General features: G+C 37.7%; 1 protein-coding gene and 1 pseudogene across 10 annotated transcripts in view; one reads left to right on the plus strand and one right to left on the minus strand.

Moving 5' to 3' along the window:
- Nucleotides 1-8,942: 8,942 nt before the first annotated feature.
- On the plus strand, nucleotides 8,943-10,704 carry LOC115802041 (3-hydroxyisobutyrate dehydrogenase, mitochondrial pseudogene; annotated as a pseudogene).
- A 651-nt stretch (nucleotides 10,705-11,355) lies between these two features.
- The window catches only part of SNX14 (sorting nexin 14), a 66,967-nt gene continuing 51,825 nt past the window's right edge, over nucleotides 11,356-26,497 (minus strand). For 7 of the 10 annotated variants that reach the window (XM_022552148.3, XM_022552123.3, XM_022552131.3 and 4 more), the window contains 11 exons: nucleotides 25,170-25,253; nucleotides 23,678-23,778; nucleotides 21,518-21,629; nucleotides 19,146-19,186; nucleotides 18,903-19,022; nucleotides 16,279-16,402; nucleotides 15,840-16,004; nucleotides 15,567-15,662; nucleotides 13,229-13,320; nucleotides 12,501-12,557; nucleotides 11,356-11,575 (listed from right to left, as the gene is read on the minus strand). In XM_022552148.3, coding sequence (XP_022407856.1) covers nucleotides 11,537-11,575; nucleotides 12,501-12,557; nucleotides 13,229-13,320; nucleotides 15,567-15,662; nucleotides 15,840-16,004; nucleotides 16,279-16,402; nucleotides 18,903-19,022; nucleotides 19,146-19,186; nucleotides 21,518-21,629; nucleotides 23,678-23,778; nucleotides 25,170-25,253 — 1,031 coding nt within the window. In that variant the 3' untranslated portion in view covers nucleotides 11,356-11,536. The remainder of the gene's footprint in view (nucleotides 11,576-12,500; nucleotides 12,558-13,228; nucleotides 13,321-15,566; nucleotides 15,663-15,839; nucleotides 16,005-16,278; nucleotides 16,403-18,902; nucleotides 19,023-19,145; nucleotides 19,187-21,517; nucleotides 21,630-23,677; nucleotides 23,779-25,169; nucleotides 25,254-26,497) is intronic. The other 3 variants (XM_089921803.1, XM_089921804.1, XM_089921806.1) reach the window with 3 other exon arrangements.

The raw sequence follows: 26,497 nt of genomic DNA on the forward strand, positions 1-26,497 counted from the left end.
CTCCTTGTCTCTGGTAGTTACTTCTCTCAAGCAAACACCTATAACCCAAGACAATATGACTGATGGAAAACTCTTTGCCAGTTCATCACTGGTATCGCTTCCCTTGATTATCAGCCCCCTGCCATCTACTAACCCTCCCTATCCCCCTTCTTACCCCCAAAACAAGAAAAATACATGCAGTTTTTAGGTAGGAAAGAACAGTAAATAAAGGATATTTTAAGTAAGACTACTAAATTTTACGGTTTTTATGTACAGAATTTAAGACCAATAGTGGTTTCCTAAAAATAAAAATGTTCAAGTCATACAGTGTTAGGGATTTTAATTAACTTATCTGAACTGGTTGTACGTCAAGAATTTTCCTCAATTAATGCCGATGATAGAGCAGACCAGCTGGTACACCGTGATCAGACACATTAAATGCAGTTGGTGGCAGAGCTGCCCTCAGCAGTTTTCAGCAGAGTAAGCGCCCTCAGAGACTGTGTAGCCCTGTGGATACATGACTAGGCTTGCCTAAATTAGTAACGGTCTCTGATTTAGTTTCCTGGTCCTGCTGTAACGAAGTACCACAAACTGGGTGGCTTAAACAACAGAAATTCATCATCTCACCGTCCGGAGGCTAAAAATCTACGATCAATTTGGCACGGTTAGTTCCTTCTGAGGGTTGGGAGGGAGAATCTGTTCCAGGCCTCTTCCCAGCTCTGGTTAGCTAGCCTCAGATATTCCTCGCCTTATAGATGTTATTCTCCCCATGCGTTTACATCCTTTTCCCTCTGTACATGTCTGTCTCTGGGTCCAAATTTCCCCTTATACTGTATAAAGTCATAGTCATGCTGGATCAGGCCCACTCTAATGACTTCATTTTAATCATGTGCAAAATCCCTATTTCTAAATAAGCTCACATCCACGGGTACACGGGGTTGGGACTAAAGTCCTGCCACAAGACCTCAGCATCTTTTCAGGGGACACAATTCAACCCATAACCGTCCCCTAGATGATCCACGTAATCAGCCGGGGCAGCCCTGAGGCAACCTTACAAATGAAGGGTTACAATTAATGTTATTTTTGTGCTGGTAAAATAGGACACATTTTAGAAGCTGATTTGGCTCAACCCAAGCAAATCAAAAGGAACGAGTTTTCCTAACTAATGCAGTCAAAAGCAGGAGCTTTAAACTTTTGTAACAAGCTGGGAGATCTCCAATCTCTAGTAAGGTGTACTGAGCCCTCTAAGAACCTGAATGAAATACTTGATGAAAATATTCGGTTAACAAGTAAGCTAGTTAGGGTATGAAGACAATTTAACTCTGACCTATGACATGGATACTGGCATATTAAAAGCAACAACGGAGGGAATTCCCTGGTGGTCCAGCAGTTAAGACTCGGGCTTTCATTGCCGTGGACCCGGGTTCGATCACTGGTCGGGGAACTAAAATCCCACAAGCCATGTGGTGCAGCCAAAGTAAATTAATAAATAAAACTGAAAAACTTCAAAAATAATAATAAAATAAAAACAACAATGGAAGTTATAGACTCACTATTCACTGGGATTTTTGGTTGCAAAAACAAAAAGTCTATCAGCAGAGACATACCAGAAGAATATTAGCTAGTCCCCAGAATCATCTGGAAGCGTGGAGAGCCAGGCCTAGAAATGGAGAGCAAGCAAGGAAAGTGAGGCATGGCTAAAATCCTGCCACGGGAACAGCCTTCATACACCAGCCTGGTGCTGCTGCGTTCACCTCCACCACAGCTACACCTGCCAGGGCCACTGGCTGTCCTGGTACCTCCATACAGATGGGAGCAAATAACAAGCTGAGCCTGGTTCAGGCCCAAGCTGTCTTTCATAAAGATAAAAGAAGGCTGAGTGAGGACTCATCTCCAGCCTTTTGGCTTCCTTCAATGCCCCCTCCCCCAATTACCTTGGAATTCCTCCAAATAAAGATGTTCCACTTCCAGACAATCAAAAGTGAGAAGTGGCCCCTGTGAGTACTCTGAGAATCTCCTAGTACCACAAATATATATGAAATGATGTTAAAAACGCTACCTTCTGAGTATGTCTTGAAAACTATGTTGAGTTCTTAACTTCCTCTCCAACAATGTACATTCACATGTATGAAATCCAGATTTTTATGAAAGCCAAAATCACTCTAAAAGTAAACAACACTAAACTTTTTCTGGTACTTTAATCATTAAATAATAAGCATATTAGTAATGAAATCAGTCCCTAAGATATATATTTTTTTATAAAGAAAAAATAAATATGGCTAATCAAATTTCTAATTGAGCTTGAGTTTTTAATTTGGTGTTGACTTTTTTTCAGATCTATATTCTGCAGATGAAGTAAGAAAATCCATACACTTAAAAAATAAACAAGTCTTATCTTTCTGGTAAAATCACAATGTATTGACTTTATATGTTTACATTTATATAGCATTCCTAAAAATTTCACTAATTTATCATGTTGTGAAACTGATTTTGTGATAACTCTTGTGTCATAACTAAGAAATGCATATAGCATCATTCCTGCTCATCTACCACACAGATGTATCATTATCCTGCTCAAGTTTTCTTCACGTAGCCTTGCCTTATTCCTTACTGAGGAGTATCTATCTTTGGGTAAAAGTGGAAAGAACAGATGGGACTATAAAACAAGAGATCCCAGACACTACTGTAGAACAAGTAATAATGAACAAACTAGTAAGGTAACCTCGGTCATTACTGTTCTCTAGATAAGGAGGCTGCTGGCTCCTTGACTATCTGATCACTGCTTCATCTGCCCCTCCCTAACCCATTCAAGAAAGCCCACAATGCAAGTGAATGGGAGTAGCATTACAGGGCTAATGAGGAAGCCAATACAATTCACATTTAAAATAGAAATAGAAAAAATAAATCACACATTGACTTAAGTATTTTAAATATTATGCACTATAATAAATTACTAGTCATCCCCTTCAAATCTAGATCAAGAGACACCAGTGGGCTCAATCCCAGAGCTGAGACAACTGCTAATCTCCTCTAGATACCAACCACAGCTTAATGCCAGAGGTCCCTTAACAGAGGGAGGAGAGTGTACAACTATTAGAAATATTAATAGACTGTAAAAATTAACACAAGGGCTTCCCTGGTGGCGCAGTGGTTAAGAATCCGCCTGCCAATACAGGGGACACGGGTTTGAGCCCTGGTCTGGGAAGATCCCACATGCCACGGAGCAACTAAGCCCATGCGCCACAACTACTGAGCCTGCGCTCTAGAGCCCGCGAGCCACAACCACTGAGCCCACATGCCACAACTACTGAAGCCCGTGCACCTAGAGCCCGTGCTCCGCAACAAGAGAAGCCACTGCAATGAGAAGCCGCACACTGCAATGAAGAGTAGCCTCCACTCACCGCAACTAGAGAAAACCCACACAGCAACGAAGATCCAACGCAGCCAAAAATAAATAAATAAATTTATAAAAAAGAAGAAAAAAAAATTAACACAAGTCCACATCATTTACAAAAGATCATTAATCTATTTAAGACCGCATGAACATCTTTAAACTTTTCATCAATATAGAAAACTGAGGGAATTCCCTGGTGGTCCAGTGGTTAGGTCTCAGCGGTTAGGTCTCAGCACTCTCACTGCCGGGGCCCGGGTTCAATCCCTGGTCGGGGAACTAAGATCCTGCAAGCTGCATGGTGTGGCCAAAAAAAACGAAAATTGAAAGAGTGAGCACTTGGTGCAGTTCAACAGAATGCAATGCTTCAGCAGGGCTATTCTCCCTCCCTCTGGTGCTCAGCTCACCGGCCTCCTCAACTTAAGTGTATCTGTCAGTGTCCACACAGCTGTATCTGTTATATACTTAATGTCCTTCAATTATTCAATACTTTGGCCGCATTCAGTATAACTTTTCTTGTTTTTGTGGCTATTTGGGGAAAAAAATCAATATCAGTCTTCGTGCTCCCTTATAACTTCTCAGCAGTTAGACCTCTATAGCAGCCCCTTTCCCTTTCTTTCCAACACCTCTCTCTGCTTCCTCCTTCTCCTGAAATGCCTTTTATCTGATTCAGAAATCTGTGAGTGTGCACATGAGTCACCAGTGTCCTGAGGTTAGCTGACATGATCACCTTACCTGCAGCACTGGTTCAGGATCACAGAGAGAGAGGCATGTGCCCTGGTCTTAATATGTCTTTCACTCTGGCAACAGTCATAAGAGAGGTGAGGGACCTGGATCACAGGCCACACCCCTGCCTCTTAACTCCCTGCACGTACATTCCACCTCAACTCACCTAGTCGTTTTGTGTCCATCCCCCCACAAACTAGTCTTTTTGTGCCCATCACCTTCTTAGTGCCAGGTGCTGCTGGACTATGCACAGGTGATACAGGGGTGAGAAAGACACATCCTGGCACTTGGACTGTTCACAGCTGAGTGGAAGTGACAGCCAAAATTAACATCTGAAAACAGAAACGCATGCACGTATTTGCCAATCTAGCATCTCTTCCCACTCCTGGAAAGAGCCCCCATTTTGGGAAGACACTGAACCTCTTCAATCTCAGGTAGTTCTGGTGGGACAGTTAATTACAGAAGCAATCTCTTAGCTCTGGTGGAAGCACATGACCTAGGCCTCACAGTTATAGTGCCTGATCATCTTGGTCTGAATTAAGAGGCAAGCCAAGACAATAAGAATCCTTCCACAAGGTTTTATATGGGTATAGATGTAGAGAGAGACAAGCTCCCTCTTTGCCCCTCTGTATCATCACGTGATTCCACAGTTTGTTTAACCGTCCTCTCCCACATGAAGGCATCCACAAGAGTAACAGTTAACAGGATAGAAGCTGAGACAAGAAATGGACATATGTCCACAGAGAGTCCTAACACTATTCAAGTGCTGGGTAAGTCATACTGAGGACAACTCCATTATTGCCTTTCTGTAGTTGGGTTACATGAAAAAATATGTTATTTCTCTTTTCTTTTTCTAAAGCAAAGTTGAGTTCCATCACTTACAATCAAGAGATTAAACTAGCCCACACTAGGAGAAAATGTCAGAAAGTTCCCCTGAGCACCTGTGTGTGCGGTGAGGCGGGAGGGAAGTTAAATAGGAAGCACAGTTCCGATATTAAGTAACATGAATAAAATCCCTCAGGGAAAATTATGCAGTTTTCATTCTTGTATGACGAAAATGGATCTGACAAACTTTAGAAAATTACCTAAAACACATTTCCTTATAAAGAAATTTCAATGTCACCCATTTTTTCAGACATTTGAGCCACTTTTAAAAACTTAAGTCTCCAGGCCGTACCCATTTTCTCCGCCAGGCATTGTCCCCAAATATGGATACAGTACTCCCTTCACTCCCAAGAGCAGCTAGCATAATGTTGAAGTGTTAAGTGGGCATAAATGGAGGGAGTTACAATGAAGAAGAAAACTTACAACTCAGTGTGAGATATCAATGCTCCTAAAAAGCATCCACCAAACCCATCACTTGGGAGTCCTTCCTGGGGTTCCTTCTCAGCTCTCTTAGTGTTAAGCACTGGAGAGCCCCAGGGCACGGTCCTTGGACTGCTTCTCTCTTCTGTTTACACTTCATCTCTCGGTGCTGTCATCCAGTTTTACATCTTGATCCTGGTGACTCTCAAATTTATAACCCCTCCCATGGACTCCAGACTCATAAATACAACTGCCTACTTGGCATCTCTATTTAAGACGGTTAATAGGCCCCCCCAAACTTTACGTGTCCAAAAATGAATTCCTGATCTTCCCCTCAAAACACGTGCCAGTCACAATCTCCCTCAGCTCATTTAATAGGCCCTTCATCGTTCCTATTGCTCAGGCAGAACCTTGGAGTCATCCTTGGCTGCTCCGTTTTTCTCAAACTCACAACCTGTCCATCAGGAAATTCTGTTGCCTAACTTAAAAACAAAAGACCTCAACTTCACGAAAACTCCACAAGTACTGCCCTGATCCAGATGACTGTCATTTCAACTGAATTACTTCACCAGCCTGCTAAATGAGCTCCTTGTCTCTACTTTTACTCTTTAGTCTGTTCTCAGCACTCCCAATGCAGTAACCAAAGTAATTCTACCACAATATAGTTGCTGGCCTGCTCAAAATCTTTCCATCATACACCAGGTAAAAGGGAGTTATCACAATGGCTTCCAAGGCCCTTTGTGATCTTTTCTCCCGTCATTTCTCTGACATTATCTCCCTTCACTCACCATGATGAAGCCACACTGATCTCCTTGCTACTCTTTCTACAAAACAGGCACACTCCCACTCAAACCTTCGCACTTGCTATTTCCAAATATTTGGAATATGGGCTCGAAAATATTTGCATGGCTTGATATCTCACCTCCTTCCGGTCTTTTCTACAATGTCCTGGACACATTATTTTAAACTGCACACCTCCACCCATACCATTTTATTTTCCTTTTCAGTGTATTTTTCTTCTGAGCACTTATTACTTTCTAACATACTATATACTATTTTCTTATCTATATTGTTTATATTGTCTGTCTCCCTGGGTTCGAATGTAAGCTTAGAAATGCACAAATATATCCCTGGCATCTAAAACTGCCTGGCAGATGGTGAGCACTCAGTACACACGTGTAGAATAAGGTAAACAAATCGTGCATGATTCCTTCTCTCCTGCCTCTCTGCCACCCTCCCGACTCAGTCCGAAAGCCACACAGTCCTTTTTCTCCGGTATCAGCCCCTCCAGAGAAAGTAAGCAATTAAGAAAATAACTTCTCTACCTAAACACCCTTTTCATTATGCAGAGCAGTTAGAGTCTTCTTTAACCCCTCTGCAACCAAAAGGCCAATTAAGTCTTCCCCAAGAAGGACAGATGCCTTTCTCCAAAGAGTAAATTTTGTAGCCTCCCCCTGCCACTCCCTAATATGAAGGTGATTACAAGTTTTCTAAGAGCATCCCTTTTCCCTCCTTGCTTTCGTTCTTCCACATCAGGAATTAGCCTAAGGGCCAAATCCTGCCTGCCACTGCTTTATGTAAGTAAGGTTTTACTGGAATACAGCCACATCCCTTACTTGGAATAATACTTTAATATAATTTGATAGAAAAAAATCATAAACATCAAATTAACAAAAAATAGTGAAATACAAAAAACGTTTTTCACTGGATTTGACGATCTTCTAGGGGCCATAGGCCTCAGGTTAAGGATTTCTCCTTACGTATCTAGCAACACTGAAGACACTACTGGATACATAAAAGACAACATAGTCTTTGAAATGGAAGTGGAGTAGACTAGCAAGATGTTTGCTCATTCATTTAGCCAGTCGGTCATTTTTATTCTAATGTTGACCATATCTGAAGTTACAACTTGTATCATTATACAGTCTGCAAAGAACAGTGGCAGATTAGACTTCTGATTTTTTATTGTAAAATCTAACGGTTTTTAGATATGTTAGATAAATCAATAAATATGTTTGCTTTCTTTCAACCATTTCTCAGAAGTTTCTGCTATCTACAGCTAAATGATTACACTTATAACGCGAACTTATAATGTCCTTTATAAATTTCAAAGTGTCTTCCCATCTATTTAATTTCATTTTATCCCCCAACCAGAAACAGAGAGCTATTTCTATAAACACATTTCAAAATGTGAAACTCATGCACTACAAGACACACACAGAGATGGATAGAAAGGAATGTGCAAAGTAAAATATTTGAAATGCACCAGGGGAACTTACTTTTTAAAGGGATCCAGAGTGACCGCTTTTGGAAATAAAGGCTCCTTTCACGGGTCAACAATGACAAGAACACGAAGACTAGAGACAGACCTAGGTTTGAATTCCAACTTTACCGTTCTCTCTGGCTTCATTATCCTTATCTATAAAACAGGAATAATACCATCTCACAGTTACTGGACGGTGAAATGTGATATAAAATGCCTGGCCAACAGAGAATGCATCTAGTTCCTTTCCCTTTTATTATGCGAATGATTTTGTATTTGTAGATTTTTATACAGCACATTTTCTTTAAATAGAGCTCACTCACTGCTATAGATTTACATGTGTCCTCCTAAAATTCACATGCTGAAACCCTAAACTCCAGTATGACTATAGTTGGAAATGAGGTCTTTAGGAGGTAATTAAGGTTGAATCAGGTCATAAAACCTAACCCAATAGCATTTGTGGCCTTACAAGAAGAAGCAGATAGAGAAAGATCTCTTTCTTTCTTCCCACACGCTCGCACAAAGAGGTCATGTGAGCACAGTGAAAAAAGGCAGCCGTCTACAACCAAGGGAAGAGGTCTCAGAATGAAACCTACCTTGCAGGCACCTTGATCTTGGACTTACCAGCCTCCAGAATTGTGAGAAATAAATTTCTGTTAAGTCACCCCATTTATGGTATTTTATCATGGTAGCCCAGGCCATTTGATACACTCATAAGAATTTTTTTCTCATCTAAATAAACAAAATACCACAATTTATAGGAAAGTGGGTGAGGATGGCATAAAAGGGCTGTACATATTTTATTTTTCCAGTTCACCGTGACACTTTAAATAATAATATGCAAAATGCTATGGATTTTTAAATGTGAAGAATTAGACTGATTAATTTCCCACCTGTACCTGAGAAACTAGTAAATGTTTAAGGCTTGGTAGTAAAGCACCAATTCAAAGAAATTCATACATAGTCTAGAACTTTTAAGCAATTAAAAAGATAATAGACCACGCACCCTAACAGCCAGTAGGTGAGCTGGGAGCCGCGGAGGTCACCGTGGGAGGCGGGGCGGGGGCAGCATAGCAGCCTCCTAACGGCTCCGTGGAGCTGCCCTCTGGCCTCCGGTACTAGAGCTGCCGGCAGCAACCAGCAGTGGCCAGCCTTGCAGCGGTGTATTCTAGGTCAATGGCTTCCAAGACTCCAGTTGGATTCACTGGAGTAGGCAACATGGGGAATCCAATGACAAAAAATCTCATGGGGTTGCCCTGGTGGCGCAGTGGTTGAGAGTCCGCCTGCCGATGCAGGGGACATGGGTTCGTGCCCCGGTCCGGGAAGATCCCACATGCCGCGGAGCGGCTGGGCCCGTGAGGCATGGCCGCTGAGCCTGCGCATCCGGAGCCTGTGCTCCGCAACGGGAGAGGCCACAACGGTGAGAGGCCCGCGTAATGCAAAAAAAAAAAAATCTCATGAAACATGGCTATCCACTCATTATTTATGATGTGTTCCCTGATGCATGCAAAGAGTTTCTAGATGCAGGTGAACAGGTAGTGTCTTCCCCAGCAGATGTAGCCAAAAAAGCTGACAGAATTATTACAATGTTGCCCACCAGCATCGATGCGATAGAAGCTTGTTCTGGAGCAAATGAAATTCTAAAAAAAAGTGAAGAAAGGCTCACTCTTAATAGATTCCACTACTGTTGATCCTACGGTTTTGAACGAATTGGCCAAAGAAGTTGAGGAAATGGGAGCAGTTTTCACGGATGACCCTGTTTCTGGTGGTGTGGGAGCTGTTCGGTCTGGGAGCTTCACATTTACGGTGGGAGGAGTCGCAGAAGAATTTGCTGCTGCCCAAGAGCTGCCAGGGTGCGTGGGCTGCAATGTGGCGTGGCGTGGAGCTGCTGGGACTGGGCAGGCTGCGAAGATCTGCAACAACTTGCTGTTAGCTATCAGTATGGCTGGGACTGCTGCAGCTATGCATTCGGGAATCAGGTAGGGCTTGACCCCAAACTCTTGGCTAAAATCCTAAATATGAGCTCAGGATAATGTTGGTCAAGTGACACTTATAATCCTGTACCTGGGGTGATGGATGGAGTTCCCTTGGCTAATCACTATCAGGGTGGATTCAGAACAACACTCATGGCTAAGGATCTGGGATTAGCAAAGGACTCTGCTGCCAGCACGAAGAGCCCAATCCTTCTGGGCAGTCAGGCCCATCAGATCTACAGGATGATGTGCTCGAAGGGCTACTCCAAAAAAGACTTCTCATCCATGTTCCAGTTTCTGTGAGACAAGGAGATGTTCTGAGTTTGCCCTTTGGCTGTGGACACTGTTGGAAACCAAACTCTATGCTGGAGCCCCTCACAGCTCACTCCACAAGTAAATGGGCTTAATCAAAGGTCACCTGTCTGCTTCTGATTGTCTAGGTCACAATAAACCCTGGGATTTTCCACCCATTTTTAACTGCTTATTCTTTTTATCTATTTAGCAAACACATATTATCTGAATTTTTTTTTTCTGCAAGCCACTGATGGTCTCTGCTAGCTAGCTGATTGACCTTTCTCAAAAGTTTGATTCCTAAGCATTGTCAGTTAAAATGTTGCCTACTTCAATCAGGATATTATTTACTCCACTTTACAAATAAAACCACATTTTTTTTTCCATGGGATAAAACCTATCCTGGAGGAAAGAAAAGAAATTGGTGTGAGGCAAGGAGTTAGAGAAAGGGTAAGTATAGTGAATTACTCCCTGTGTCCCTCAGAAAGTTTGTCCTGCTAACCCCGTGGTGGTATTCTTGCATTCTGAGGTTACTGGTTTATTTTCCAGGAGTTGGTAAAGCAAGAGAACTCCTTGCTGCATGCTATGTAACTTGAACTCTGTTACATTACCTTGGTGTGCCCCTCTTATAACAACTCCCAATACTTAGCAAACTTATTTTTTATATTTTTGCTTCCTTGTACATTCTTACTACATTTTGACTTCAAAAGAATGACATCTTTAGAACTGTCTCAGAGCCAACTATGATATGTGCTTTAGAGAATTATTATATTATCCTAAATATAACCATATTATTTTGAATTCAAATAAATTTCTATGCTGATAATTTAAAAAAAAATAATAGAACTACTGGCAAAACCTTTAAAACATTTACAATATCTAATGACCATTTTTACAAACTTTTGAAAAACATACATGAATAGTACCATTAAATGGGTTAGTTTTCCAACTTATATTTAGAGTTCCCACATTATCAGTGCCTGATACATGGCTGAAACTCAATAAATATATTCTGAATGAACACTACAGCCAATAACCAAACACAAAACGCCCACTCTTGAAAGACAAATATGGCTGAAGGAGAAAAGCATATCATGGGAAGAAATTATCAGTAGAATTCTCAACATTGAAACTTTAAAAATAATTATTTAACTTTCCTCAAAGAATACAGTTAATTCATATTTTTCTTTTGGAGAGACAACATAAACCCAAAATCTACTTGACTAAGTTGTTTATATAAGTTTTTGGAATACAGTTATATACGTTCAATGAAATGCAACTTCAATCACACATTGAATCACACGAATATCTTTAAGTACTCAGTTTTTACACCCTAAAGGGTTATATATAACCTGCCAATCATCCAGCAAGAGTAAGAAGTCCCTTGTTTGCTATGAAGAACTCATAAAGGAGGCTATGAGACCCAATCACTTTTCATCATTATTAAGTCTGTGTTAGTCTTTATTAAAACAAACAAAATCCAAATTTCAGACACTGAATTACATGATATATATAAGAATATACAAAAGTAAAAGAAAAAACAGCACATATCGACTACACTAGCATAGCAGACATTTCAACTGGTTATTCTATCCCAAATCCAAATGTTTACATCCAGGACGTCACAGAGGTAACCTCCTTTTGTACCTAAATTAAAAAGAAATCTATTTAATAGAAGAGAAACAAACAAACAAACCAGAGTTGATTTGTAAATTGCCTAACAGTTTCAGTGTATTAAAATCCTAACCTAAGATATTGTGTATGTGTGTGTGTGTGTGTGTGTGTGTGTGTGTGTGTGTGTATCCACAAGAAATTATTTACGTTTTAGAGAGAAGAAAAATGGCAAGGTATAGCGATAGACCTCATAAAGTCTCAAGCAGAGAGCTGGACGTTTCCTGGTACTGATTCCCATGTAAACTGAACACAAACTATCCATAACTGCCACCCTGTTTTAATATACATTTAATACTGCCATAACTTGAAAACTTGTATTCAATAGGTACATAGTCCAAATCTGGTTTCCTCTATGAAACTGACATTTCATTGCTGTATCACAACCTTGAACAGTTATTTCATCTGACCAAAGGGATTGGCCAAAAAATAAAAACAGTAAAAAGCAATGCTCAAAACTCAAAATCCTCAAAATTCAATATAATAATAATATTAGCATCCTCCAATTCCAATTCATTTTGTGTTCTTGGGTTCATATAAGCTCAACTGCTTCAAAAATGCTCAAGTCTGAGTTACACAGCATTCAGTGTTGCAGATGATAGCCTGCAGAGCTTGGCCCATCCTACTGCTAGGAGGTAAACTCACACGTTCCTCTGGCCCTACAGGGTATAGTGTCCCTATCTGACTGTAATTGGGAAAGGAGGAAGTCAAGGCAGAGGCTATTCAGCTCCTATCTCCCAAAATCCACTCTATGTTTGAGCATGTTGAATGAAGAAAATAAGGGTGTTCATTTTTAAAATGATCAGAATCACAAGGGTTTCCTTAATTTTTATGTCTCTAATTAAAATAAATGCCAGCATACCACTAAAAACATAAAGAAAAATTGCTGCTTTTCAGTTACCTTACTGAGCTCTGGAAACAGTTCTTGTATCACAATGTCCAATAAAACATAAGTCAGCTAAAACGCCAAAAAAATATTTTTTAAGGCATCAGACAAAAAAACCCCATAAAAACGATAAACACAAATTTAGCACTATGCTTACCGCTAAAGGGGAAGGCAGGGAATAAAACTAACAATATAAAACAAGCACAAAAGCAGTAGCTTCAATAGTATCCATAATGTTCTATTTTAAAGATGAGTTTTACATACACATGAATTCATTTTACTATTATTCCTCATAATTCATTTTACGTTAAACATTTTATATGTAACAACAATTTTAAAGAAAACAAGCAGGATACAAAATTGTAGCTGTATTAAGATCTCAACGGGCTATGTAACAGACTATAAACAGTAAAATGTTAACTGTGGTTATTCTATGTAACCTGAATGAATGATGGAATTCTTTATATTTAAATTTTTACTTTTTTCATGAATTTTTAGTATATACCAAATTTCTATAGTGAATATATATTTATTTTAAATCAAAACAGTTCATGTTATAAAGAAAAAAAGGTATTCAGCAAAAGAGAGTTATTAACAAACATACTTTTTCCTATCCGTATGTTTGAATTACATTGCCTTCCTTTAGTATAGCATCACTTCACAGTTAATAATATACCAGACACCCTACTGTGTCATTTGCTAAACCTAGCCAACACTAGTCAACCTGCTTTAATGAATTTTACCTGCTTGTTGAGAACTGGCTGCTGTAAACCGTCAAAAAGAAGTCTGATGCTTTCATACTTGGCTTCTTCACCAATACACTTGACTATCAGATCTAAACAAGAAAGCCATATGTGAAACAATTTTATATTATAAAGTGACTTATCATTTACTGGATCATAAAGCAAAATCTCCACTCTCTTTCCCGGGTATTATGCAAAAACTGTAAATTAGCATTTCCTAAATCAGTGTTCTGGCAAGAAGCTCTTGGAAAAAAGGGTTCTGTGGTCAAGAAATGCAGTATTGGGAATCCTCCTTTGGGAGATTCACAATGCACAATGCATACTGCAAGCTCTGGGGAATGCTGCAGTAAAGAAATCTGTTTATACTATTAAGTGATAAAAGACAGTTGGAAAATAATACATATTTTATTATCCCATTCAAGTAAAACAAAATAAAATGCTAAAATTATGCACATACATTTGTACATACACGTATAGAGATACATAAAAACTGTCTGTGAGGATTAACACCAAATGGGAGCTCGTAGCTACTTCTGCACAGTGGGGACAGAGTGGCTTCTACTTTTTACTCTCTATATTTTCATAATATTTGAATATCTTAACATTTTTAATTATGGTGAACGCAGACTCTCTTCAATGAATATGACCACTTTATTTCTGTACTTTTTGCATACTTAGTATTGACTATCTTACAGAACAATCTTCTGGGAAAATGTTTACACACTAATTTAGGGTCCCAAAAGTTCCAATTCATGTGTGACTACACAGCTGTCATGTATCACTCCTATTACCACAGAGTCAGTCCTTATTAAAATCTGTGCTGAATGTTTTCCTCCAAGCAGGAAAATAAAATTATTCTTAAGTAAACAAGGTGCTCAAATATTTGTCCTTTCCACTCCGATCATAATGAAACTCTTAATGCTGTTCATGGAAAATTCTCATTTTATGTTTGCTTTTATAAGGTAAATCTAACCCTAAGAGGCAAAAGCCAAATTCAATTTATAATAAGTTTAGTAGATCCTTGATATTTATGCATCTTTGTGAATCCTTTAATTCACCAATACTACACAGAATTTCCCAATTAATATGCATGAAGCATAATGGACAAAAATAAACGATCCTTTCAGATTCTTCATCACTAAGGAAGAAATGAGTAGAGGACAACAGAAAGCATGCTAAGCTTCCTCAGTAGCTAAATTACTTCTTCCCAAATGGAAGTCTTGAAGTAAATGTGATTCAAATTCGTGCCTGAGCAAAATAAGAAATTATTACATTCACTGGCTTTCCATGTTGTTAAAACGAAGACTGTTATTAAAACTGTAAATGCTAAAGGTCACTATAATAAAAAAGAAGAAAGAAATTACTTCATTATATACCTAGAGAAGATTCACTCAAATACAGCTGTGGTTCACTTTCACATTCAGACCAGGGATTTAACTTAACTGTCTTCACACAGAGCAGCAGGCTCATTCTGAGACTCATTTTTCAATGATGAGAATTCTCTAAGGTACCTTCCATTCTTACTCTATATTTTCTCCCCAGGCATTATTACCCACTCACACATGACTCCCATATCTTTATCCTATATCATCATTCCTCCAATTTCCAAACCTGGATATTTAATTGCTTACTAGACATTTCCTCCTGAATAATGTATAGGCACTTCACATTCAAAATGTCCTAAACTAAATATCCTCTGCTTTGACCTCGCGACGTTTTTTCCTCATGTTTCCCATCTCCGTAAGAGATTACTACCATTCATTCATTCAGTGGCCCAAGCCTACCTCCTTTATAAGAGAGGGGATCACCCTCCTCCTTTGAGATACTAAGTAACTTGAACATGGCTCTATAATCACATGTATGTTTTGTTTGTATGTTTACCTTCCTGCCAGACTGAGCTACCCAAGTACGATTTTTATATCCCTTGCGCTCTGCAAGTGTACAGTGCCTGGCACATGGAACATGCTCAATAAACTTGGAATGAATGAATGAATTCTGACCTTTCACTCACACACACTAGTTTAGCTCTTCTCCTGGTGAAGTGCTTGGGCAGCAGGACTCCAACCGTCCCACAAACCTATCACTTTGATCAGTCTGATTCTAAGTTATTGAAAGAATCCGACTATTGTGTGAGTAGAAACAGCCTTACCTTAAAGTTCTTAGTGCTAACATCATAAAAACCAAATTTTATTTAACTAATTGAGTTAATTTTAATTGGTTTCTGTAACTATTTCTAAAATTAAAACTCACAGTAAAAATTAGCCTCAATAATTACTATACATCATGACCTCAAAAGAGTGCTAATCTATATTAAACTACTTTTTAAATATTACATTACCTGGAATGTAATTCATCATTTCTTCAAAAGTCTGTTTTGCTCGTTTTTGCTTATCTTGGAGAGAGCGAGGTTCAGTGTTTTCACAAAATACAGCATCTAAAAAGAGACAAAAAGAAACATTTGCTGGAATTTTCACCTATTATATACAAAGTATTTCCTCATGGTAGAAATACTAATAAAGCAAAGAAAAGCAAGACTTTTCGCTCTTTTAGGTCTAATTAAAATCCTTAAGAGTACTCAAAACATGAAACAAACACATGAGAAAATACAAACCTCTGAGAAGTGTTATGAGTGACACCAAACGGTGCTCCTGAAATAACTGTTCTAGTTTACAATGAAGATAGTAATCAGTGTACATTTCCAGGGTGTTTTTAAAGAGGATTCGAGTTCCCATTAAGAGATGATGAAGCCAGTCAGGAACCCGGAAGACCACCCGTCCTGAGAAGGATCACACAGAACACTTCATTAAGGTAAATAGATGTCTGAACATTTTCCAATGCAAAAAATACAAATGGTCAATATTTTATTTGTAAACACTAATAACTTTAATATGTTCAAGATCAATTATATACATTGAATTCTTATTTTAAAAAGTACCTTCAATTAAAAAAAATTATAATGGGGCAATACTCAAGAGCATTAATTTGCATCACAGAAAAAATATAATACATGAATGAGAAACAGGTTTTAACAGTAACCACAGATATCTTACCTACATACATCAGGTAATCATAGACTCCTTCTAAAGTCATCATTTCCATAAAATAATTCTGATTTTGCTTTCTTTCTGTATTCTCAGCACGGTTTGCATTATTCTTAAACAGATCATTGAAAAGCTAAAGTAAAAGTTGAAATAATAAAAAATATAGTTTATTACACCTGCTGATAATAATTACTAAGGGTAAAGTGATACAGAGCAAAGGCGTTTAAACTCTGTCCAATCAAAAGAGAATATTTTTAAAAACCCTACAATATCAGAGAGGTTAAGATCTGCCCCCAAAATTCCACATTTACACCCAAAATTGAATTAAAAAATACAATATTTTGGGGGGCCAAAATATTAAATAAAAATCTACTTTCATTTTAGACATAACAGAAAATTCATTATCTATAAAGAACCCCTTTGATTTTTTACACCAAAAGGAGCAAATGAACATATCTATATAAAGATGCATAAAAACATCAGTAATAGCTAATTTTAATTCTAACATGATTTAAAGGTTATAAATCACTATTTAATTAAAGGATGTTTAGAGGTGAACATTAAGCTTTAAGCAAAGTTTATTTGGACAATAATAGTCAAAGCTCAGAAAGGCCTAATATATCAGACAAAAACAAGATATGAAGAATTACTTATAGCAAAAATGCTAAAATGCAACTAAATCTCAGCCCTACTTACCCCAAAAGTATGCCAAAAAAAAAAAGAGTCTATTATCATTAATAATAATCAAATAGCAGCAATTAAGGAACTAAAAACAAAAACTGATAAGGAATTCCCTGGTGGTCCAGTGGTTAGGATTCCGTGCTTTCATTGCCAAGGGCCTGGGTTCGATCCCTGGTCGGGGAACTAAGATTCTGCAAGCCACGCTGTGTGGCCAAATAAATAAATAAATCTAAAACAATTTTTTTAAACTGATAGAAAAGACCAACAAAACCAAATGATAAAATGGAAAAAGGCTTTGGCAAGATTGATCAAAAAGGAAAAGGAAAGAAAAAGACAAAAAATGTCAGGAATAAAAGGGGACATAATTATAGATGTTATAATTATAGCTATATAACTATAGAGAAATTAATTATAGTTATATAACTATAGAGAAAACAAAAAGAAAAAAGGATATTATTGACAACTTCAGGCCAAAATTTTTCAAATTTAGATAAGATGGAGAATTTTTTTAAAAACATGACCTATCAAAATCTGACTCATGAAATAATAAACCTGAAGAATATTATAATCATAAAAGAAATTAAATTGGTTGTAAAAAAAAAACTTCCCACAAACAAAACTTGAGGCCTAAATGACTATTAACAGGTTATCACTTATTTAAAGCACTAATAATTCCAATTATAATTCTACCAGCAAATAGAAAAAGGTTAATATAACCTTAATACCAAAACCTGACAAGGATACAATGAGAAAGAAAAATTATAGGCTAAGTACACCTATAAACATGGACTTAAATTTCCTTAACCTCATAAAGGATTTCTACAAAAAAAGCTACACTATTTATTATTTAATGGTGAAACACTGCAACCATTCCCTTTGTATAGCAGGTCCTAGCCATGAATGAAAGAAAACTGCCATCATTTGCATGTGTAAATCTAAAAGAATTAATGGATACGTTACTAAAATTAATATAAGTCTAGCAAGATTATTGAATTAAAAATTAATATACAACCATCAACCGTATTACTGTTTACCAATAATAAACCTATAAAGTGAAAAAAATTAAGGATACCCTTTATAGTAATAAACAAAATGAAGGGTGTTTTTTTGGGCAGGGGAACTGTTCTTTGAGCTCACATAGCTCCCCATACTGGGTCCTACTCTGGCACTGAACTAAGCTTCTTTCAGACAGGTAATTTATCTTTATATTCCCAGTGCCTCTCCATAGCAGGCACATAATAAAGTATTTGTTCAATGAATCGATGAACTATTTTATAAGCCATTAAAATTACATAATACCAGCAAATAAATATATTATAGCAATTAATTCCTTGATTACTGAAAGTTGGTGATTTACAGCTTAAGAAAACCACTTTTAAAAATTCCCCAAAATACAGAATGATAGTTTACGAATACAGTTTCTAAAGAATCACTTACCCCGGGCTTCCCTGGTGGCACAGTGGTTAAGAATCTATCTGCCAATGCAGGGGACACGGGTTCGAACCCTGGTCCGGGAAGATCCCACATGCCGGGAAGATCCCACATGCCGCGGAGCAACTAAGCCCGTGCACCACAACTACTGAGCCTGTGCTCTAGAGCCCGTGCTCCGCAACAAGAGAAGCCACCACAGTGAGAAGACCGCACACCACAATGAAGAGTAGCCCCAGATCATTCCAACTACAGAAAGCCTGCGCACAGCAACGAAGACCCAACAGAGCCAAAAATAAATAAATAAATAAAATAAATTTATAAAGGGGAAAAAAAAACCCACCCCGTTTAAAGCAAAGAACGAAGCAACTACATATACTCCTTATATTGTACAATTAATTTCCACATAAGGAAAATATAAAGTCCCATCCATTTCATTAACACAGGATTCTCCCTATAATGGAAAAGTCATCTCAAGTAGGACAGCTTCAAACTTAATGGCTCTCTGAGGCAATGCACAGTACCTTCTTATTATTTTCTGAAGTAGGGCTGAGAATGGTCAGTTCTGGTTTACTTGGTTTAGCCTTTGGAGATTCACAAGAATTAATGAAATTCATGATGAAAGGTTCCAAATGCTGACCTTTCTGTGGAGATCATGGTATAAAAACCAAGATTATGATTTTATTATATAACCCATTAAAATTTATTGCTATTTAAATATGCTTATAACTATCATTTTATAGAATGCACAAAAATCAGTTATTCACCTCTTTTATTAGTTTTCCAGGAACAGACTTTATAATTTTCCCTGCAATTAAAAGTAAAATATTAATTTTAACAAGGCATAATATACCTCATAACTGCTCATATAAATACTTTACTAGGTAATTTAAAACACTAAACAGCCAAGTAAAAAGCAAAATGGTAAAAAAAAATTTATAATTGACCATTTCACGCTTAACAAAAATTTACAATAAATTAGGTAGTCTTACTATTTATAGATACAACATTTGGGATACTTTAAAGTAATCCAGTGGGGTGAGAGGCAGGTGAAGGGCTGGAACAAGCCAAGTGTCAATAACTATTGAAGGGATAAGGAGTTCACTATACAAATCTCTCTACTTTTGTGTATATTTGAAATTTTCCATTGAAATGTTTTCAAAACATTTTAAGCAATGGTGAATAAATAAAGATATCTAAAAGTATGCAAAAGTTAGTCAAAAGGAAAAAGAAGTTCTAAAAACTGCTACACTATTTAAATTGGCTATTTGAATAGTTTGCATTCTCAGCTTTAGATTAAGAATATATATTCTAATCCTGTTTGCCAGAATTTTGTCTTGATCGTAACTCCAGGTTCCTTTATTATAAAATATCAAACATCACGAGATTTTCTCAAGCATTTAGAAATGACTGTAAAAATCAGTCAAAGTTGATTAATATAACTTAAATTTCTTTCAGTCCAGTTTAGAAAAAAGTAGACTCTAATGGCAATAGCAAAAGGCATGTTAATGAAAAATAACATAGAGATTGTTTTATAACATGCAAACCTCCAACCCTCTCACCAGGCTATTTCTCCTTTGGTACCCCCTTAAATTACTCCTCCCACCTCAGAATTTCCCAAGTTCTTTGAATTACAGTGTTGCATCCTGTGCTTCTCTCTTCTACATGCTCTTCCTGAGCCAAATGTTTTGCTCAATCTGATTTCAAATAACATACAAATCTCTATTCTGTGCCTCTCTCCTGGCCTCTCCTACCTTATAAAACTTCCTCAACTGGATTCTATAAACTCAACAAGTTCAGAACTACTCTAAATTTATTCCATATCTCAGCAAGCAGCAGCATTCATCCAGTTGTATAAACAGAAACCTGGATCATTTTTTTTTTATTTTGGAGACTTGATTAAATGTTTATTCATTTTAATTCTGCCTTTTTAAACATTTTGAAGCCAATATATTGTGTTTTCCACATCTGAAATATTTTTTTTAATTTTATTATTTTTTGATCATTTCTTCTTCAGTCAAACCTAGTCAGTAACCAGGTCTACCCAATTCTATCTCCTAAACATTATGTATAACCAAATACAAAATGTTCTCACATTTTCCCTCGATAAGACACACACCAAATATTCTGGCTCAACTATATGTATTAATTTGGAGAGGGCTTCCCTGGTGGAGCAGTGGTTGAGAGTCTGCCTGTCGATGCAGGGGACACGGGTTCATGCCCCAGTCCGGGAGGATCCCACATGCCACGGAGCGGCTGGGCCCGTGAGCCACGGCCGCTGAGCCTGCGTGTCCAGAGACTGTGCTCCGCAACGGGAGAGGCCACAACAGTGAGAGGCCCGCATACCGCAAAAAAAAAAAAATTTGGAGAGATACAGATAAAAGCCAAATGCCCACTTGTAATATTTATTCATTTAGTTCTATATATACTTAAGATGACATTATATAAAATACATTTAGAAATACTGCTTCTCTTCCATTATGATATTTAACAATTTTATTCAAACTTTTCCAGCTTATCTTATTGCTTAGTCTATACTGAACTTTATATAAAAGGAATCATGCTGCATACATTCTTCTGCCTCTTGCTTCTTTCATTCAACATCATGTTTTTAAGATTATCAACACTGTTCCAAGCAGCTACATGCCATGGGTATGCATTGCTCTAAGTATTCATTTTGTGAAACTACTATAATTTATGTCTACTCTATTGCTGATGAACATCTGCATTATTTCCAGTTTAGGCTACTATAAGCAATGCTGCTAAGAACATTGTTAAATATGAATACAAGATTCTCTAGAGTGTATATCTCAGAGAGGAACTGCTGGGTCATTCAGTTTTACACCAAACTGTTTTTCCAAGTGGTTTTCCTTTTTTTCTTAATTGAAGTATAGTTGATTTACAATATTATATTACTTGCAGGTGTACAACACAGTGATTCAATATTTTTATAGATTATACTCCATTAAAGTTACAAGTTGTTTTCAAATTTATATTCCCATTAACAGTATATAAGAAGTCCTTCAGAGTTTTGATACATGGCTTCACTCTATAAATTATTCTTCTAAATTAATCTGAAAATACTGCTTCTTTTCTTTTCAGTTTATCCTCTTCTATATGATTATTTAAATTGACTTACCAAGATTTACGTCTGGTAGTATCTTATCAAGAAACTGTGTTTCCCCACCATTGGGGGAGAGAAAATCTGCCAGAAGTTGACTATTACTCAATTCTGGATGCTGCAGAAGTTTCTTGATGAACAAAAACAGAAAAAAAGGGGGAGAAAAACAGTTTTAACAATCTAGAAGAGTGATGAAAACTACATTAAAATGATTTTTTTAACCAAGAAAACAATTTTAAATCCTTAAAGGCTATTTCATACTCAGAATAATAACAAAGCACATTTATAGAAAGAATAGCATCATATAACAGGGTAAGACCTCTATAGTCACACATGAATGGGTTTGAATTCTGCTCTTCCATTTGCTAGCTAGGTGTCCCTAGAAAAGTTCATATATTGCCTAAGAGTCAGTTTCCTGATGTGTAGAATGAAGATAACACTACCTACTTACAGTGTTGTTAGATAAGGCACAGTACCTGATACACAGGAAGGAAGATTAAACATTAGCTAATATTATTTCTCAGTTTCTCAACTAAAAAAAAGTATTACAATATCATACATCTATCTTGATACTTAAAGGAAGCTGGTATAAAGGGTTTTGCAGAGAACTAAACGTGGAAATGTGAAATAACTTGGAGACTCTGTTGCCTGATCTGCTTGCAACACTATTTTTTCTTACAAGACAAACTGACGTTTTAAAGCGAGATTTAACCCAGTCTTACCTAATATTCAGTTTTGTAACTATGAAAGAGTTAAAAATGAAATACCAGTACTGCAACATTTAACTCCATATTACCAAAAAATATTTCTTCTAGAATGAGGTTCTCTAGTTCTTAGAATTAGTTGGTTCAAATAATGGGTTTAATGATATCAACAAAACCACAGGTTAACACTAGCATATGCTGTGTTCAAATATCCTTGCAATAGTTAATGTTTATATCATATTTCAATTTTCATACCACCAAAAAGTTATGAAAAAAATACCTTCTGGGTTGAGGTATTCATTGGCTCAAATACAGAAAATATAATGTAAATACCCCTTTACACTGTTGAATATTTTTAATTTAAAAAGTACTTATTGTTGGCTAAAAGGCATCCAAATTTAACTGAATTAACACTTAATTAAAACTACAAAATTCCATGTCCAAATAAAGGAGATTTTAAATTTTTAAAATTTTTTAAATTTATTTTTTTATTTTTGGCTGCGTTGGGTCTTCGTTGCTGTGCACAGGTTTCCTCTAGTTGTGGCGAGCAGGGGCTACTCTTCATTGCAGAGCACAGGCTTCTCATTGTGGTTGCTTCTCTTGTTGCGGAGCACGGGCTCTAGGCATGCAGGTTTCAGTAGTTGTGGCACGTGGGCTCAGTAGTTGTGGCACGTGGGCTTAGTTGCTCCACGGCATGTGGGATCTTCCCAGACGAGGGATCAAACCCGTGTTCCCTGCACTGGCAGGCAGATTCTTAACCAGTGCACCACCAGGGAAGTCCAGGAGAGTTTTAAAAAATAAAACAAATAAAATTATCCAGTTTTTGATCTTATTTACTTGATTAAAGAAAAATGGTCATTAATTTTAGAAGAGTCTCAAGTAGGTAACTTTTAAGCAGACTGCACCAACAATGGAAATAGCAATTACATTGTTTACACAACACAATGTGCACACACTGAGAAAAACGGAATTCAATTCCAAGTGGTGAATGGTAGAGAGTCAGGAGATCCCAAGTAATTAAAAAAAATGTACAATTGCAAAAAAAAAAAAATTAATAAAACAGGAGGGAAAAATTCCAGAGTTCAGAAAGTGCTAAACACAAAATCAAACAAAAAATAAGAAAAAAAAAAAAGCCCAGTATTCTTAGAATGCATTTAATGTTTTACATCAAAAGTTTTTTCTTCCTTTCTCTCTCACTCTCTTTTTCTCTCTCTAACTTCCCACATCAAAAGTTTTAAACTATGCCCAATACAAGACATTTTTTCCTCCAAGAAAATATATGGTATTTCACTGGTTATCAAATTTCTTTTAAAAAGTACTCTTGACAATAATTCATTTCCACATGGGAAAAAATTTTTTTAATAAAGGATTCTAGAAATCCACATTGACAGGTATTGTAAGACACAGCACATATGTATGTACAAGAGAAAAAGAGACAAATTAGAGGATGTTTTAAATTAAGTTGGAGCTGTACCTGGAGATATTCCTGAAACTCTTCTCTCTTAGACTTTAAGAACTCATAATTTTTTGGGCCAATGATCCTCTTGGAAGGAAGCTGGGCATCAGGAAATGTGCCTGAAATTAATATATATGAAAGTTATTACTATGTTCTGCTATTATTTTTAAAACCTAATTTATAATTTACTATGGCAACTTCAGATTCCCAGTGCTGCCTTGTAGAGATGTGGCATTATCATTTATATAATTTTGACAAAATCAGAGAGCTTCAAAAGTCAGAAGACCAGACCAAAGAACTTGACTCTACTGATATCCAAAATATCACCTCCCTTCGTTGACACAGATTTATTTAGCCTTCTATACTAGTAAAAAAGCTTCAAAAACTTATCATGAGATTATTTTGAAATTGGTGGGATTCTATTAGACAAAATCTTACTGAAGAAATACCTACACTCTCACGGAGAAAATGGCAGCATTTTGCCAATGCTATATAAGCTTAAAAACAAAATTTAAAAACCATGGACATGTTTTCTCAGATAGGGCCAACTTTGGACATTTTAGTACCAAAAAGGAAAAATATTGTTGAGAATCCAACCAACTTTGATTGGTCCAGGATTTTAAATTACGGAGATAAATGATCTTTTCTCAACTCTAAATCAAAAGGAAAAGTCTCAGAGAAAGACCAAGACAAGGATGGCATTGTACCAGACTGGCAAAGGCAAAGAGAAAACCATTTAAGGACAAGTACAAACTCAAAATCTAGACAAAAAAGTATGGAGTGGGACCTTGTATTTTTTATCTTTCTATAATCTCCTTATTGTGGGCTTTGTTTTTATAGCAGAGTAGAGAAGTTTCCCTGCCCTTTACAATTCAAAACCAACCTGAATTTGGATCAGGGGACACTCCACAGAACTTTTCTAAAATCAAAAGATTCAGAATACACAATTCAAGCTCAGCAATTTACATACAAAGTGACTAGAAATACTTCATGACTATAAACCTAATATTAACTAAAATAAATGGACAGATAAGAGAGACTGAGAGGTGAGAGGAAGACTGAAAAGAAAGAGTGCTCTGCTTTTCTGATTGATCTACCCTTAAAAGAAACACACAACTACAAGGTTTTTTTTCCATATCGAAATCTAAGAGCTAAATCAAAACATTTGTCATGTCGCATAGAAACACGTTTACCACAGAAGATGATGGCAAAAGAAAAGAGCAACTCAAATGCCTGGTTTAAATTCTCTGCCACTGTCTTTTAAATTTTAGTATCATTATTGCTTTAAAAGCAATAAATTTGCATTGTAAAAACTTAAAAAATATAAATAAGCAGAAATGAGATAAAAACAGTACATTCCTATTATCACTAGTAGTGTACACAAGTGTCACTGTTACATTTCCTTAGTACAGTTACTTAAAATTAGAAAGTAATTTCAGAAAGCTGGTTCAACAGCTTTCAAGAAAGCTAATGCTGAAATGTAATGTTTTATACAAAAAGGACAACATACCATGAAATTCTGTTAGTTTTGACTCAAGTACATAGAATTCAAGGTATCTTCTATAGACAGACCAATGTTCAGGCTCATGCCCAACTGCAAAATGAATGAATACACACTGAGAAATAAACAATTTTACAAACTACTACTAAAAGAATGCACTATTTATAACATTAAGTATACAAAGCTGGAAATTATTCCAGTCTTAATAATTTATTATTTCTTGGGAATTCCCTGGAGGTCCAGTGGTTATGACTCCACACTTCCACTACAGCGGGCATGGGTTCGATCCCTGGTCAGGGAACTAAGATCCCGCAAGCTGCACAGTGCGGCCAAAAAAAAAAAAAAAGAAAGAAAGAAAAGAAAGTGCCTTGGGCTTCCCTGGTGGCAGTGGTTGAGAGTCCGCCTGCCGATGCAGGGGACGCGGGTTCGTGCCCCGGTCCGGGAAGATCCCACATGCCGCGGAGCGGCTGTGCCCGTGAGCCATGGCCACTGAGCCTGCGCGTCCGGAGCCTGTGCTCCGCAACAGGAGAAGCCACAGCAGTGACAGGCCTGCGTACCAAAAAAAAAAAAAAAAAAAGAAAGAAAATAAAGTGCCTAGACTACATGTAAGAAAACTCGTTTGCTAATCTAAAAGCATGCTGGAGGGGCAGGGGACAGCTGAAACTCTCCCAAGACGCAGGCAGCGGCAGGTGCCATTACTGTCCCCCCACCTACCCTGCTAGCACAGGCAGACAAGCTTGGAAATGGCACCCCCCAGCCTTGCTTGGATAGGCAGGGGGAAGTGGTTGCAGCACTATCCCACTGCCTTGCTGAAGCCAGAGTGGTTGCAGTGCTCCCTGGCTCCCGAGCTGTGACTGGCAAGCACGAGCAGCTGCAGCATTCTTCCTCTCCCCGCCTAAAGCCAGCTCACTCACATAGGCAAGGCACTCTCCCACTGCACTGCTGAGAGCTGCAGGCACATGCAGCCTTTCTGACACTGGCCAGCATGCCCTGCCCCCTACACTCACCAGCTGCCTTGCTGAAGCCAGCAGGTGTGTGCAATCCACACAGGGGACACCCCTTGATCACTTGGCCCTGGTGGCTAAGGGAGCTGGCAATACTGAGCTCCACGGGACTGTACCAGTTGGAAAGACAGTTCCTGGAAAGGCACACCGTCCCCCAGGGACTGCACAGACAGCACACTAAATAAAACCCCAGTCTTCCTGTGAAAAAGGCCTATTTACTTAGCTTGGATCTTCAGCCTGAGGGACAGGCTTCAGATTTTCCACACATCTCGGAGCTAAGGAAGAGCACCCAGAGAACGTAAGCAGGGAGACACCAGCCCTGCACACCCCCTT

Source organism: Delphinapterus leucas, chromosome 12, assembly GCF_059928025.1.
Source record: "Delphinapterus leucas isolate spDelLeu-1000000601 "Yukka" chromosome 12, BTC_Dleu_Yukka2, whole genome shotgun sequence".
NCBI lineage: Eukaryota > Metazoa > Chordata > Mammalia > Artiodactyla > Monodontidae > Delphinapterus > Delphinapterus leucas.